A 14,367-nucleotide genomic window follows, 5' to 3' on the forward strand; every position below is an offset into this window, starting at 1 on the left:
CAGGAAGAGGAACCAGAGCCGTGCCGAGTGGCTCGACCTGGTCCCGTCCGGGTGCAGCGTGTTGTGGAGTTTGTGCATGTTGCAAGTTGAAGAGACGGGTTTCAGGTGTGTGTCCAATCCATCACGGTGACAGTCGGGCAGCAGCAGTCAGCTGGTCGAAGGAAGTTTGAAGATGGACAATCCCGACGGTCCGGTTTCCAGGGTGGAGAGAACCTTCTGGACGGTCTGGGTGAGTGAGTGTCTGCGTTGGACAGCACGTTGCTTTTGTATTTTTCATAAACAGTGAAATGTGGATGCAAAGTTCCCTCTCGCTGCCTGTCACCCCTCTTTCCCTTTCTCTCCCCCTCACACTGACTTAAAGCTCTCTCTCTCTCTCTCTCTCTCTCTCTCTCTCTCTCTCTCTCTCTCTCTCTCTCTCTCTCTCTCTCTCTCTCTCTCCACCTCCACCTCCACCGCTCTCTTCTGTTCCTCCCCTCTCTCTTTTGTTTGTGTGTTTGTCTACTTTCTGCACGCACACACAGCACGGGAGTTGTGGTTAATGATTTACTTTTGCAGAACTGCCCTGTAAAGAGCTCAAGTTAATATTTGTGCTGAATCTAGGATCAGCTGTTATATTATTGTATGAATTTCAGTTGAAAACATTTCAGATAAATCAGATAACTTTTTGAGACTTAGATTTTCGTGTAGAGGACAAACTGCTGTGCACTTTCTAAAATGTCTGATTTCAATATTTCACAGCATGCATTTTAGTAGGTTTACCAATAGAACAGTGTCAGGCATTTTCCATACAACTAGAGTCATTTTTTACAGTCATAATGAAATCTTTATAGGTGATTTGTTGATGTTAGACAGTAGGTCTGGTTTGCGAACAGTGTTTTAGAGTAGATATTTGCATTTAAACAGAAAAGGCGAGTATAACTCAGAATATAAGTGCAATACTGCATGTATGTGACTCTAAATAAAAGCGCATGTTTCCCCAGGGCTGCAGAATGTGTATTAAATATGTACATTTAAAAAAAATGGCTGCACCAACTTTTATTTTTTAACTTATTTCACACAATAATAAAGGATAATGATTACTTCAGTTTTGAATAGAATCATATTCAGTGCTTGTGGAGGATGTGGTCGTTGAGGTCAGCTGTCTGACGAGGCCGAGACAACACAGCGCTTAGAAAACCATTTATGGACCTCACATCATGTACAGTATTCGGGCATTGTCATGCTGCAACAGGAAATGGCCTTCCCTAAACTGTTTTTGCAAACGCGGAAGTTTCAAGGCTAATATATGTCTAGCACTTTACCATATGATGCAGCCTGTATTTTCTATGATTGGCAAGCCAGTAAAAAATAATTTAGAACAAAGACAACAAACACCCACAGTGTCTATGATCAGGAAAAAGTGCAAAAATATTAAAATGGAAACATGCATAGATCAATTTTTATTCATTATGTAACAAAAAAGTGAGTCACCTCTTCCTTTCTGTGTCTTTTTATAGACCTATATATCTGAAGCTGTGAACAGATTCCTCAGGCCGGAGCCCACTAACGCCCAGAGCAGTGACCCGATCACCCCTCAGCAAGCTGCAGATAACAATGAGCCGGCTGACACTGGGCACCCAGAGGGTGACACTTGTGGTGGGGGTGTCGATGAGGAACAGTCTCTTGCGAAAGCCTCTCTGCTTAGTTCATCACGGCCAGTTGTTGCCTGGGAAATGTGCACCACAGAGGTAGACTTAGGGCCCGCTGAAGAAAGCACAGAGTACAAAAGTCAGCTGAGTAAAGATGGTGAAAGCAAAGCATCTGAGGAAGGTGAGGGCTTGAGAGAGGAACAGGTTGAGAAAACAAGAAATGATGATGTAGAACTACTTGTTGCTAAAGATGCAAGCACAAAAGAGGACAAAGAAGACGACAGCACCTGGAAACTGTACTCTCATGGACAAAGCGAGATACCAGAGAATCATGAACATGAAGAACATGTAAAGGTGGAACAACTGAACCCTGCAGAAGATACAATGAGTGACGACATGGAGGGAAGTGGAAGCGAGACTCAGGAGGCCCTGGATGATGATCAAAAAATGGATGAAACCATGAGAAAGATACAAGTAAAGGAAGAAGACAATAAAATGCACCATGAAGATAAGCGAGATTTGGATGCAGAGGACACTGAGGTAACACTGCACCCAACAACAGATTTTAGTTTAGAAGACGAGAAGAGCATGCACACAGAGGAGTCAAGGCAACGGAGGGATGAGGCGGATACAGCAGTGATGCGTAACGAAGCAGAAAACAGTGGTGGTGTTTCACAGGTGGTCCTGGAAAATGAAAGCAAGTACGACGAAGAGGCAAAACAAGATGAGAACGTGTTTTCACTCAATGAGGAGCTGTCAGAGAATGATGGAGACGTAGAGGAAGACCCAAGTGTTGCTACGCTGGAGGATGAATTACAAATAACCTTTAAAAAAAGAGTTGATGTGTCAGAGGATGTTGGACAAAAGGAGGCGATGGGTCAAAGTTGTGAAAGTGATAACGCTGCAGATGAAAGAGAAAAGGAGGTTGAGTGCACACTGGACATGAAGGAGCAGAGTGAGGAAGAAAATAGAAATGAGGCAGTAGATGAAGAGCCAGAGCAGAAAGAAGACATCAGAACGATTTCAGAGATCAGTCAAAGCATGTTTGCTGAAGATGTGGATCAGTTTGACAAAACAAGAAATGATGATGTAGAACTACTTGGTTCTAAAGATGCGAGCACAAAAGAGGACAAAGAAGACGACAGCAACTGGAAACTGTACTCTCATGGACAAAGCGAGACACCAGAGAATCATGAACATGAAGAACATGTAAAGGTGGGACCACTGAACCCTACAGAAGATACAATGAGTGACGACATCGAGGGAGCTGGAAGCGAGGCTGGTGATGAAGATGAGACTCAGGAGGCCCTGGATGATGATCAAAAAATGGATGAAACCATGAGAAAGATACAAGTAAAGGAAGAAGACAATAAAATGCACCATGAAGATAAGCGAGATTTGGATACAGAGGACACTGAGGTAACACTGCACCCAACAACAGATTTTAGTTTAGAAGACGAGCAGAGCATGCACACAGAGGAGTCAAGGCAACGGAGGGATGAGGCGGATACAGCAGTGATGCGTAACGAAGCAGAAAACAGTGGTGGTGTTTCACAGGTGGTCCTGGAAGATAAAAGCAAGTACGACGAAGAGGCAAAACAAGATGAGAATGTGTTTTCAGTCAACAAGGAGCTGTCAGGGAATGATGGAGACGTAGAAGAAGACCCAAGTGTTGCTACGCTGGAGGATGAAATAACCTTTAAAAAAAGAGTTGATGTGTCAGAGGATGTTGGACAAAAGGAGGCGATGGGTCAAAGTTGTGAAAGTGATAAAGCTGAAGATGAAAGAGAAAAGGAGGTTGAGAGCACACTGGACATGAAGGAGCAAAGTGAGGAAGAAAATAGAAATGAGGCAGTAGATGAAGAGCCAGAGCAGAAAGAAGACATCAGAACGATTTCAGAGATCAGTCAAAGCATGTTTGCTGAAGATGTGGATCAGTTTGACAAAACAAGAAATGATGATGTAGAACTACTTGTTGCTAAAGATGCGAGCACAAAAGAGGACAAAGAAGACGACAGCGACTGGAAACTGTACTCTCATGGACAAAGCGAGACACCAGAGAATCATGAACATGAAGAACATGTAAAGATGGGACGACTAAATCCTGCAGAAGATGCAATGAGTGAAGATGTAGAGGAAGACATAAGAAAAGCTGGTGCTGAAGACAACACTCAGGCCCTGGATGCTCAAGAAATGGACAGAGGACAGAGTGGAGAAGAAATTAACAAGATTGCAGAGAGCCAGGAAGTACGTGAAGAGCCAGAGCAGGAAGAGGAAGGAATCAAAACAGTTTCAGAGGATAGTCACGGCATTTTTACCGAAGATGTTAGTCACACTGAAGAAACCTTGCAGAATGGTGAAGCAAAGCTACACACAGTGGAAATTGCAGATGATGAAAAAGAGGATGTGGCTGAAGTTGGAACCAAAACAAGAGAAACAGATGCTGTTGATGGGGCAGAAATTGTAGAAACATTGTGTGCGCCAACAGCAGAGATTTCAGTAGACGACAGATTATGTAATGAAGATCAAGTAGGGGAGGAGAGGCTTTCCTGTGAAAAACAAGACGTCAGAGAAAGTTACATGGAAATAGCTTCCACAGCCACTTCAGTTACAGTAAAACCCATAGGTGAGACTGGACAGGAAATAGGTGGAGAGTTGAAAAACACTCCTCCGAGAATATGTGAAGGCCCAGTTGTTGTGTCCCAGGGGCTGACTTCTCCGACATCTGAGGAAGCACAAGAGGGAGTTCCTGGATACAACAATGAGCCTGAGCCTGATGAAAATACAACACAAAGGCTCCTGGAAGTAGGGGATGGAAATGGCAAGGAAAGCCACGCCACCCAATTACCAGAAGAGGAGGAGAGCAAAGAACCAGAGAGCACTCACAACAGTGGCACGACAGGAGACTATTTAACGCTCGGGGAGCATATGGAAGAGGAACGAGAAAACACAGACGATATTAATAAGGAACGAATTGGAGTACTGCACCTCACAGATTCTGGATTGCTACAAAAAACAGACGGGCTGCTTGTTGAACCAGCAAGTGAAGAACCAGGACATTTATTTGAGGGAGAAGAAGCAAAGTTATTGGAAATCTCAATGAAAATGGGAATTGAACACTTAGAAAAAGACTTTGAGACTCATGCTGGTGTAACAGATGAGACCGAGAAGAAAACAAAAGAGCTGCGAGGTGTGACTGAAGAGCTGTTGGTTGAATTTGAAACAGACGAAGGTTTAAGTGACTCAAGAGATTCTGCAGAAGGTAACTGTGAGACAACAGGAGGTGAAGCTGCAGAGGATTTAGTGGTCGGATTCACTGATGAAATGAAAGAGCAGACGATGAACCAGACAAACTTCTTTCAAGAGTCACCAGATACCATGAACTTTGAAGAAAACAGCAGCACAACTCATAGTTTGCTAGAAGACATCGCTGAATCTGGATTCATGAAAGAGTCAGTTGAGACTGAGCCTAAATTACTTGAAGATAGCACTGTAGAAATGCAAGACACAGAGATGGATATGGAAGATCCAGGTTATGGAGCTGAGGAGGAAGAAGTAGAAGTTGAAATGCAGAACAACAACAAGCAGATGGAGTTTTTAAATCCAGTAATGCTTGCAGGAATGGCAGCTGATTTAACCACAGAAAACAATGCAACTGTTTTGTTCGGAGAATCTGAATTGTCAAGACCAGATGAGCCGCTGGAGACAAAGAATCTACCATCAGATGAAGCATTTGAGGTGAGCAAAGATGAGATTTTAACAGATACACAAGCAGCAGATACATTACTCACAATTGAGTCCAGACCAAAAGATTTGACTTTGATATCGGAGGTGGAATCAGAGGGGAGTTATGCTGAAGAAACACAAAGCTCAGTCAGTGGAGGTCTAGATGTGATTGAGGAAGAAATCCTAGACTTGTGGATAGAGACAGCGTTGTCAAAGGACAACAATGACATGGAGCAACAAGAGGAGTCAGAGCCTGGTCAACAAACAGACACCAAAATGGAGCCATCACATGAGGAGCAAAATGAGTTACCATTGGTGCAAGCAGAGAGGGAGAAAGAGCAGCTTGTGGAGTCCAATTCAGGAGAATCTGGATTATTTACTGACACAGAAATATCTTCATCAACAACAGAGTCTGGATTTCTGGACCAGCCTGTCAGTGAATGGGGGACAAACCACAGCGACATGGGGTTGTTTCAAGGCAGCTTTGACAAGTTGCCTAGTTTTTCAGAATCAGCAGACATCTCTGAAGTGTCTGAACAACAACCCAAACCTGAATCTGTGCAGCCAGGACAGTCAGATGTGACGGGGGATGATGAATCAATCGCTGAGGCAGGACTTCACCATGATTCAGGAGCTAGATCATCGGAAACTGAACATCAAATTCAGGAATTGGAAAATTCACAAGAAAGAACAGATGAAGAACAGGTTGAATCAGCAACGGCAAAAACTGAATCACAGGAAGAGATTGATGCTGATGTAATGGACCTAGCAAAGAGAACTGACTGGGAGGACACTGAAGCAAAAGTAGAGTCTTCTCTCAAAGACGAGGAAACTGGAGTTAAAGATTCACCTCTTGAGGGAACCGTGTCTGACTCTGCAGATGAAACCGAAGATGCTGAATCAGAACAATCTGGAAGTGGCTCAGAGGCTTCTTTGCAGGACGAAGTCGTGCTGATGGCATCGCAAGAATATGCCTGTACTGATTCCAAGAAGTTACTGAAAGCGCTCTCACTGGACAAACCACAGCCCAGATGGTCAGAAGATTACACTGAGTCATCACCTGAGGGGTCAGAGCAGCCAGCAACTGAATATGAAAATCAGATGGAGGTAATGTTTCCAAAAATAACATTTAACCATAAAATGTCTGGGTAAATCAGTATTCGTACAGTATAACCTACTGAGATGATGTGAATTCAGGTATATTTGGCATTGCAGGTGGATGCATCTACGCTGGACTTCACCCCACAAAAATCAAGAATCGCTGTCAAGAACCCCCGTGTAAGACCACCTAAAGATCCCCGTTCCCTGCTGCACATGCCCTCAGTGGATCCCACACCCTCCTCACGTCTGCCAGTCAAGGTCCCACTCGGTGTGCCACTGGGAGGCATGGGGATTGGAATAAAACTGCCTGGTAGGTCACTTACTGTATGAGGCATGAAAAGGCATTACCCTGAGTTTTTTAAATGTCTGGTCATGTTCCATAATCTGTAAATAATGCCCTACATTTTGTTTTTTTCAGGGTTTGGTGGAGGTTTTCCCGTTTTAAAAAAGACGCAACGTGGGGTGAGAGAGGAAAAGAGCTCAGACACCCTCTCACAGGTAGGCCACTAATACTCGCCCTGGAAAGTAACTTCTAGTGTTGAGGTCTATACATCACTGAAATGTTGTTACATCCACAGGAACCTGAGACTAAGTCGGAGGAGAAGAGAGACACTCCCAAACAAGATGAGGCACAACGCAGACCTAAATGGATGCCACCAAAACAACCAGGGTAAAAGCCAAGGACTATTAACATTACCGCTGTATATAAGGCACTGAAGAGTCACATTGGTTTTCTAATTCCTGATTTACAAATGTCTTCACAGATTTGGAAATCCACTCATGTCTGAACTGAAGAGCAAACTGAAGAAAACCTCAGAAGAGTGAAGAAAACAAGTTATAATGCATTGTGTAAATATCTGAATATAATATACATATTGCTTTATTTTTTATGTATTAAATACCGTACAGCAATGAGATGTTTATCATGGTAAAGTTCTGTAATAAATTTGAGTAAAAAAACAACAACAAATGTTTCTTATCTTGTGCAGGGTGCAAACATCTACACATAGTCTCAAAATGTCAACCAGGTAAACATTACACAGGAACAACTCGTTGAACTTTGAAGGATAATCAGTTTGAAACTAAATCCATTTAGATTTACTTTATGTGAGAGTAAAGGAACACATTCAGAGGATGAGAGGGGTCCGTGTACGAAGTATAATTCAATTACGTTGTTCACTTCGAACCATGAGAAATGTCATTTTTAGGGGTATTTCCTATTTCATTGACGTAAGACGTACAACGCAATTCAGCGCACCGAAGTGCCCGCTTGTTCCTTTCTCCAACTTGTACAATGAAAATTGAAAAAGGAAGTCGAGAGCCGGAACCAGCCTTCAAAATAAAAGCTCCGCGTTTTGAAGCATGTTGGCTACAGCGCCGGACAATTTAAAAGAAAAAAAAAACCCCGAACGAATTAAATACAAACTCACAACAAATCGCCTAAACGATTGTCATTTCATAAATGATATAAAGTGATATTTCGGCTACTTTCCCCACAACTGTCAGGATCCCTGGGGATTTTCACAATAAGGGCACTGGGTCGCACTGAGATGCTGTCAACGACGTGAGGTGAGTGAGTCAAACTCTGTTGTGGTTGACGACTTCATCACTGCTGCACCCATGAAGTAGGTCACACGTTATGTTGTTTTTAATTTTTTCGACCTAACTTCTCCAACCAGTGTTTAAATTGTTGACCTGTAGCTGGTTAGCTCCAGAAGATAATCAACGCTAGCAATGCTAATTGTTTACAGGTAAACTAGCTAAAGTTGTAGCTAATAAACAGCTGTTGGATGCTAACGCCACCTCATTTGAATATTTTCTTCTCTAAGTCTGTGAGAAATGTCCTCATTTATGGTAGAAGTGAATAAATACGCGTTTTTGATTTATTAAATGCTAGTTGTGTTCACAACTGTGTAACATAACTTATTACCAGCATCATGTTTGTCCACGCAGACTACAGAGCAGTCTAAACTAAGTCTAAATGAAATATGAAATGTCATGTGTGTCTCTATTTGGCAGATGTGGGTCCACCATGAGCTGATGCATGAACCCATCCTATGACAGCACCAGGATCAGCTTGAAAACAGCTGGTAAGTTGAGAGTAACCAGTGAGTAGAGTCCATCATTTAGACACGTTTTTAGGGCATTTTGATCATCACATTTCCACGGACATGACTCCCTGTCATCATTTCATCAATTTATAATGTTTAAAGTTTGAATTCAGTGGGGAAGCTTTTAGTCTTCTTCTTTGATGTGGTGCATTTGTGTGGCAGCGTTATAGCGCCACGCCAGCTCCACACAGGCCTGGCACAATACTACAGTGTTTTGAGTCGTGTATACACAGTCTGAAAGACCTCATCATTCCTTACTGTCCTACCAGAGTACTCTGCTCCCAGAATGCAGGTCTGTTAGTGACTTCCAGTATCTCTAAAACAGACTGGGAGGTAGAGCCTTCAGTGACCGGGCTCCTTTACTGTGGAACCAGCTCTCTCCAAGGGTCAAAGAGGCAGTCAGACACTCTAACTACATTTAAGTCTAGGCTTAAAGCAGATATCAGCTTCACGGCCGTTTCGGCTAATGCTGCGTTCAAGGCAGGCTTTTGAAACCGTAAGTTACAGCTTCAAGTCACAACTACGACTTGGTAGCGTTCCAGGTAACCTGTAGCTCGTGTTTTTACCATCCTGTTGTCTGTGAAAGTTCCCTATAACGGCCACTCGTAACTTCCGACCCGTGAACTCGTACCAGATCGAACTGGTATGACTTCACAGGAAGGAAAAACACAAAGTACGAGTTTCTTTGAACGCACCATGAGTTAGCAGCCCCCGCCCTTGTCAGGCATCAATTGGTCCTCGTGCTACGTCACCACATTCACGCGCATCCCTTGGCTGCACACACAGCCCTTCATGCCGTTCTCTCTCCTCATTGGATAACACTTGTATCCCACAAGGAAAATTTTCTCCTCGGGTTACAGCAGAGCAGAGTGACGGAGAGACTCGTGTTTAGGCTGAAATACTTCATGTAAGTGATTGCTGACGGAAAATAGGACTATTTAGGACTTATATTAACAAAAACATTCCACTGATATCTGCTTTAAGACCCTCCTCTATGACAGAGCTTTTAGTTAGAGCTGGTTCAGGTAGCTCTGAACCATTGTATAGCTACACAGCTACAGTATAGGCTTAGACTGCTGCGGGACACATCACGTTACAGGAAGCCCTCTCCTCTCTTTTTGTGTTGTCATTTGGCCATCTCATATGTGCGAACAATTGTAAAAAAAAAAAAAAAAAAAAAAAGAAGTAAGAAATCCAATGCATTTTGAGTGTACAGCAATATGAACAAAGGCTCCCGCACACTGTCTTTACTTGCATAGGTTTATTAAACAACGTTTCGGTCTTGTGACCTTCGTCAGGTTCACAAGGACGGTCTCAGGACCAAATGTTGTTTAATAAACCTATGCAAGTGAAGACAGTGTGCGGGAGCCTTTGTTCATGTTTCTCAACCACACAGGTCTTCTCCGGCGCACCTATCCGTCTGTGCCAGTGTGCATGAGTTTCAGCTCAGCTTTGAGTGTACAGCAATAGAAGTTATAGTTGTAGTAGGGTACATTGATTCATTTTCATATGTAAACACTGCCTTTTAATTTACTGGATGATGAGAAGAGATGGTTATTCTTTGTCCAGTGCCCAGATGAAACATGCACAGTAGCTCATACGGGTCACAAAAATGTTGTTTGTATTCATCAGTGATGGTGTACACAACATGGCCTAATTCTGTCAGTAAAGCAATGCAACAGTTCTTGAAGATGAGATCATTTTACTTGTGCAATTGTCTCCTTTCTTGCCACACTCAAAAGCCTATCATAATGCTAAATGTCTCCAATAATTGGAGGGTGCTATAAAATATCCACTAACCTAAAGAAATGGTGTTGTAGGATGGGTACATACTGTTATGAATCATGGGTGGTAATTAAATGAAATACATTTACAGTAAATTGATGTATAAATGTATTACAATAAGTGACAAGATGCTAAGAAATCTGAATAATAAGTCTGTTATACAGCCTCTCCAGTGCAGGTCAGTGAGGTTAGGACTGAGCAAAGTTTCATGCTTCATACTGTAGTTGTAAAAAAAAAAAAAAAAAAGTCAGTATAGTGCAGTTAACAAACACATCAGAGTCAGGTTCTGAGTTCCAACTTACAACATTTAATTCATGAACACAATGCATCAAAACAATAGAAAGTAACTCATTTCCAAAACAAGAAGAAGAAGAAAAAAAAGAAAGAAAGATTCAGTAAGTTCCCCTGATGACTTGCATCGCTTCTGACAGCCAGGAGGGGTGTGATGGTCCAACAAGGTCAGTGAGGTAGGATGGGGCCTGGTTCTGGAGGGCTTTGAAGGTGAGGAGAAGGACTTTGAACTGAATGTGATAAGGAGTTGTGAGCCAATGGAAGTTCTGGAGGTAATATAAATTCCAAGTTAATTTATTAATTGTTCAACATTTGTAAAATCCTAGCACCCAGCATGTCTGTATCTTAGTACTATCCTTTGCACTAGAAAGCAGGCTGTGTTTTGCTGTGAAAGCCATTCTTAGTAGGTACAGTTTGGGACTCAGAAAGCAGACATGTTGAAGCTCCTTCAAAAGCATCTGAGGTGAGTGACACTCCATCCACAGGAGAGCAGGAGTACTGATGGGCAGGCTGGTTGTTGTAGGGGCAGAGGAAAGGAGGCGCTGCAGGTGGAGCTCTAGAGAAATCTGTGGAAAACACAGAGAGGGTGTAAGACCAAGGCCAAATGACAACACAAAAAGAGAGGAGAGGAGAGGGCTTCCTGTAACGTGATGTGTCCCGCAGCAGTCTAAGCCTATACTGTAGCTGTGTAGCTATACAATGGTTCAGAGCTACCTGAACCAGCTCTAACTAAAAGCTCTGTCATAGAGGAGGGTCTTAAGCCTAGACTTAAATGTAGCTAGAGTGTCTCTCTGCCTCTTTGACCCTTGGAGAGAGCTGGGGCCTGTTGTTCGAAACCTAGATAAGGGATTAAGCCAGGATATGTTGGTTATCCTGTCTGAATTTAGCCTCAACTCGGTTGTTCGAAAGCTGGATACCTTTATCCTGGTCAAGTTACTATGGTGATTTATTCTCTGCAGCTAGCCTGCTCCAGACCAGGCTAACAGCCAGGCTAAGTTGATTCTGTTGTCTTTATCTGTGAAGTCAGCAGTCACTCTGATCAGAAATCAATGTTTTATACAGTTATTCCATGTTCTTATGTACCCTACATATTGGCCTGATTTCTAAACAAACTAAATACATTTACAATAATCAAATAACATGAAACATTTACAATATTTATTAGGTTTTTTTTCTTTTCTTTTTTTCATAATTAAGGCTATTCATTTGCTTCTCACACTGAATCATTGCATCTGCCAGCGCTGCCTGCTTCTTCAAATGCAGGGCATAAAGATGTCTGACGGTTTGTGAAATCTGTTGCACAGAATTGTGCACACTGTTCTTGAGACAATACAAACTATTTTCGATATCTGTGACCCATCTATGATATTTTCTATGACCACTAGTAAAAAAAAAAAAAAAAGCAAAATTAGCAATAGATTTATTTTTATTATTATAAAATATGTTACAAAATACAGTATATTGGCCGAATATTGGTTGAGGGAAGAAAACAAGAATACAATTGTTTGAGCAGGCACCTTCCAAATAATTTATACACCTCATTTGAACATTGTTATCGGCAATTTATTGAAGCACCAGACTGCATAATGTTCTTATATTTAATTAATTGTCTCCTGTTGCACTTTTGGCCACTTCTATTTGTGCTGTATGAACTTTACTTTAGATGATAAGAGATGAGTGCAATGTATCAACTTCCACTGCTCATCATTAAGGCAAAGTGCACAGCTGTTAATTTGTGAAAGGAACTTAAATTGTGATTATAATTTTGGATTAGGCTACTTCAACATTCAATCAGTCCGCAGTTGTCCGCTGCACTCTCTCTGAGCTTTACGACAGCAGTGGTGCTTTTTTTTTTTTTTTTCTAAGAGGTGTGTCACCTTACGTCAAGATCCGCTGTTGATTGGAGGAAAGTGGCCACACCTGTCCTCTCATCGGTGAATCTGTGATCAATCTCTGTGGTCTACTGACGAGAGAATTAGTTACACCTGGCTTGACAAAGCTGCTCCTTCTCAGCCTGGCTCAGCGTTCCAACAACCAATTAAGCCAGGATGGATTTATGAGACTTTGTCCAACCTGGCTTTTCCACTTATCCTGGATATCTTTATTCTACTTTCGAACAACGGGCCCCTGGTTCCACAGTAAAGGAGCCCGGTAACTGAAGGCTCTACCTCCCAGTCTGTTTTAGAGATACTGGAAGTCACTAACAGACCTGCATTCTGGGAGCAGAGTACTCTGGTAGGACAGTAAGGAATGATGAGGTCTTTCAGACTGTGTATACACGACTCAAAACACTGTAGTATTGTGCCAGGCCTGTGTGGAGCTGGCGTGGCGCTATAACGCTGCCACACAAATGCACCACATCAAAGAAGAAGACTAAAAGCTTCCCCACTGAATTCAAACTTTAAACATTATAAATTGATGAAATGATGACAGGGAGTCATGTCCGTGGAAATGTGATGATCAAAATGCCCTAAAAACGTGTCTAAATGATGGACTCTACTCACTGGTTACTCTCAACTTACCAGCTGTTTTCAAGCTGATCCTGGTGCTGTCATAGGATGGGTTCATGCATCAGCTCATGTTGGACCCACATCTGCCAAATAGAGACACACATGACATTTCATATTTCATTTAGACTTAGTTTAGACTGCTCTGTAGTCTGCGTGGACAAACATGATGCTGGTAATAAGTTATGTTACACAGTTGTGAACACAACTAGCATTTAATAAATCAAAAACGCGTATTTATTCACTTCTACCATAAATGAGGACATTTCTCACAGACTTAGAGAAGAAAATATTCAAATGAGGTGGCGTTAGCATCCAACAGCTGTTTATTAGCTACAACTTTAGCTAGTTTACCTGTAAACAATTAGCATTGCTAGCGTTGATTATCTTCTGGAGCTAACCGTTAGCTACAGGTCAACAATTTAAACACTGGTTGGAGAAGTTAGGTCGAAAAAATTAAAAACAACATAACGTGTGACCTACTTCATGGGTGCAGCAGTGATGAAGTCGTCAACCACAACAGAGTTTGACTCACTCACCTCACGTCGTTGACAGCATCTCAGTGCGATCCAGTGCCCTTATTGTGAAAATCCCCAGGGATCCTGACAGTTGTGGGGAAAGTAGCCGAAATATCACTTTATATCATTTATGAAATGACAATCGTTTAGGCGATTTGTTGTGAGTTTGTATTTAATTCGTTCGGGGTTTTTTTTTTCTTTTAAATTGTCCGGCGCTGTAGCCAACATGCTTCAAAACGCGGAGCTTTTATTTTGAAGGCTGGTTCCGGCTCTCGACTTCCTTTTTCAATTTTCATTGTACAAGTTGGAGAAAGGAACAAGCGGGCACTTCGGTGCGCTGAATTGCGTTGTACGTCTTACGTCAATGAAATAGGAAATACCCCTAAAAATGACATTTCTCATGGTTCGAAGTGAACTACGTAATTGAATTATACTTCGTACACGGACCGAGAGGCTTCAGTACTCATTGATACAGATCTGTGAAACAATACTGGAGTTAGAAAGTTTGACCTGATTTTCTTTCCTGCAATAGCCTAAATCTTAATTGAGAAAAATATTTTCAGTACAAAGGCAGTTATTAAATGAACTACAGCCAGGGGGATTATTCAAATACATACAGTATAAAAAGCACATGTTTTGATAGCTTTCTTATTATTTGAGTCACAGATGCTTTGGATGTACTGTTCAGTTTCCCTTTGGA

At 42.1% G+C, this 14,367-nt stretch overlaps 1 protein-coding gene across 1 annotated transcript; it reads left to right on the forward strand.

The window, feature by feature from the left end:
• Nucleotides 1-7,365, forward strand: LOC311002693 (uncharacterized protein). Its single transcript, XM_083994132.1, has 6 exons — nt 1-229; nt 1,497-6,461; nt 6,570-6,765; nt 6,874-6,953; nt 7,034-7,125; nt 7,220-7,365. Exons 1-6 carry the CDS (start codon nt 173-175, stop codon nt 7,278-7,280), a joined length of 5,451 nt encoding a protein of 1,816 aa, XP_083850258.1. The 5' UTR covers nt 1-172; the 3' UTR covers nt 7,281-7,365.
• Nucleotides 7,366-14,367: the final 7,002 nt, after the last annotated feature.

The sequence above is a fragment of the Trachurus trachurus genome (assembly GCF_905171665.1).
Source record: "Trachurus trachurus genome assembly, chromosome: 19".
In the NCBI taxonomy this organism is placed as follows: domain Eukaryota; kingdom Metazoa; phylum Chordata; class Actinopteri; order Carangiformes; family Carangidae; genus Trachurus; species Trachurus trachurus.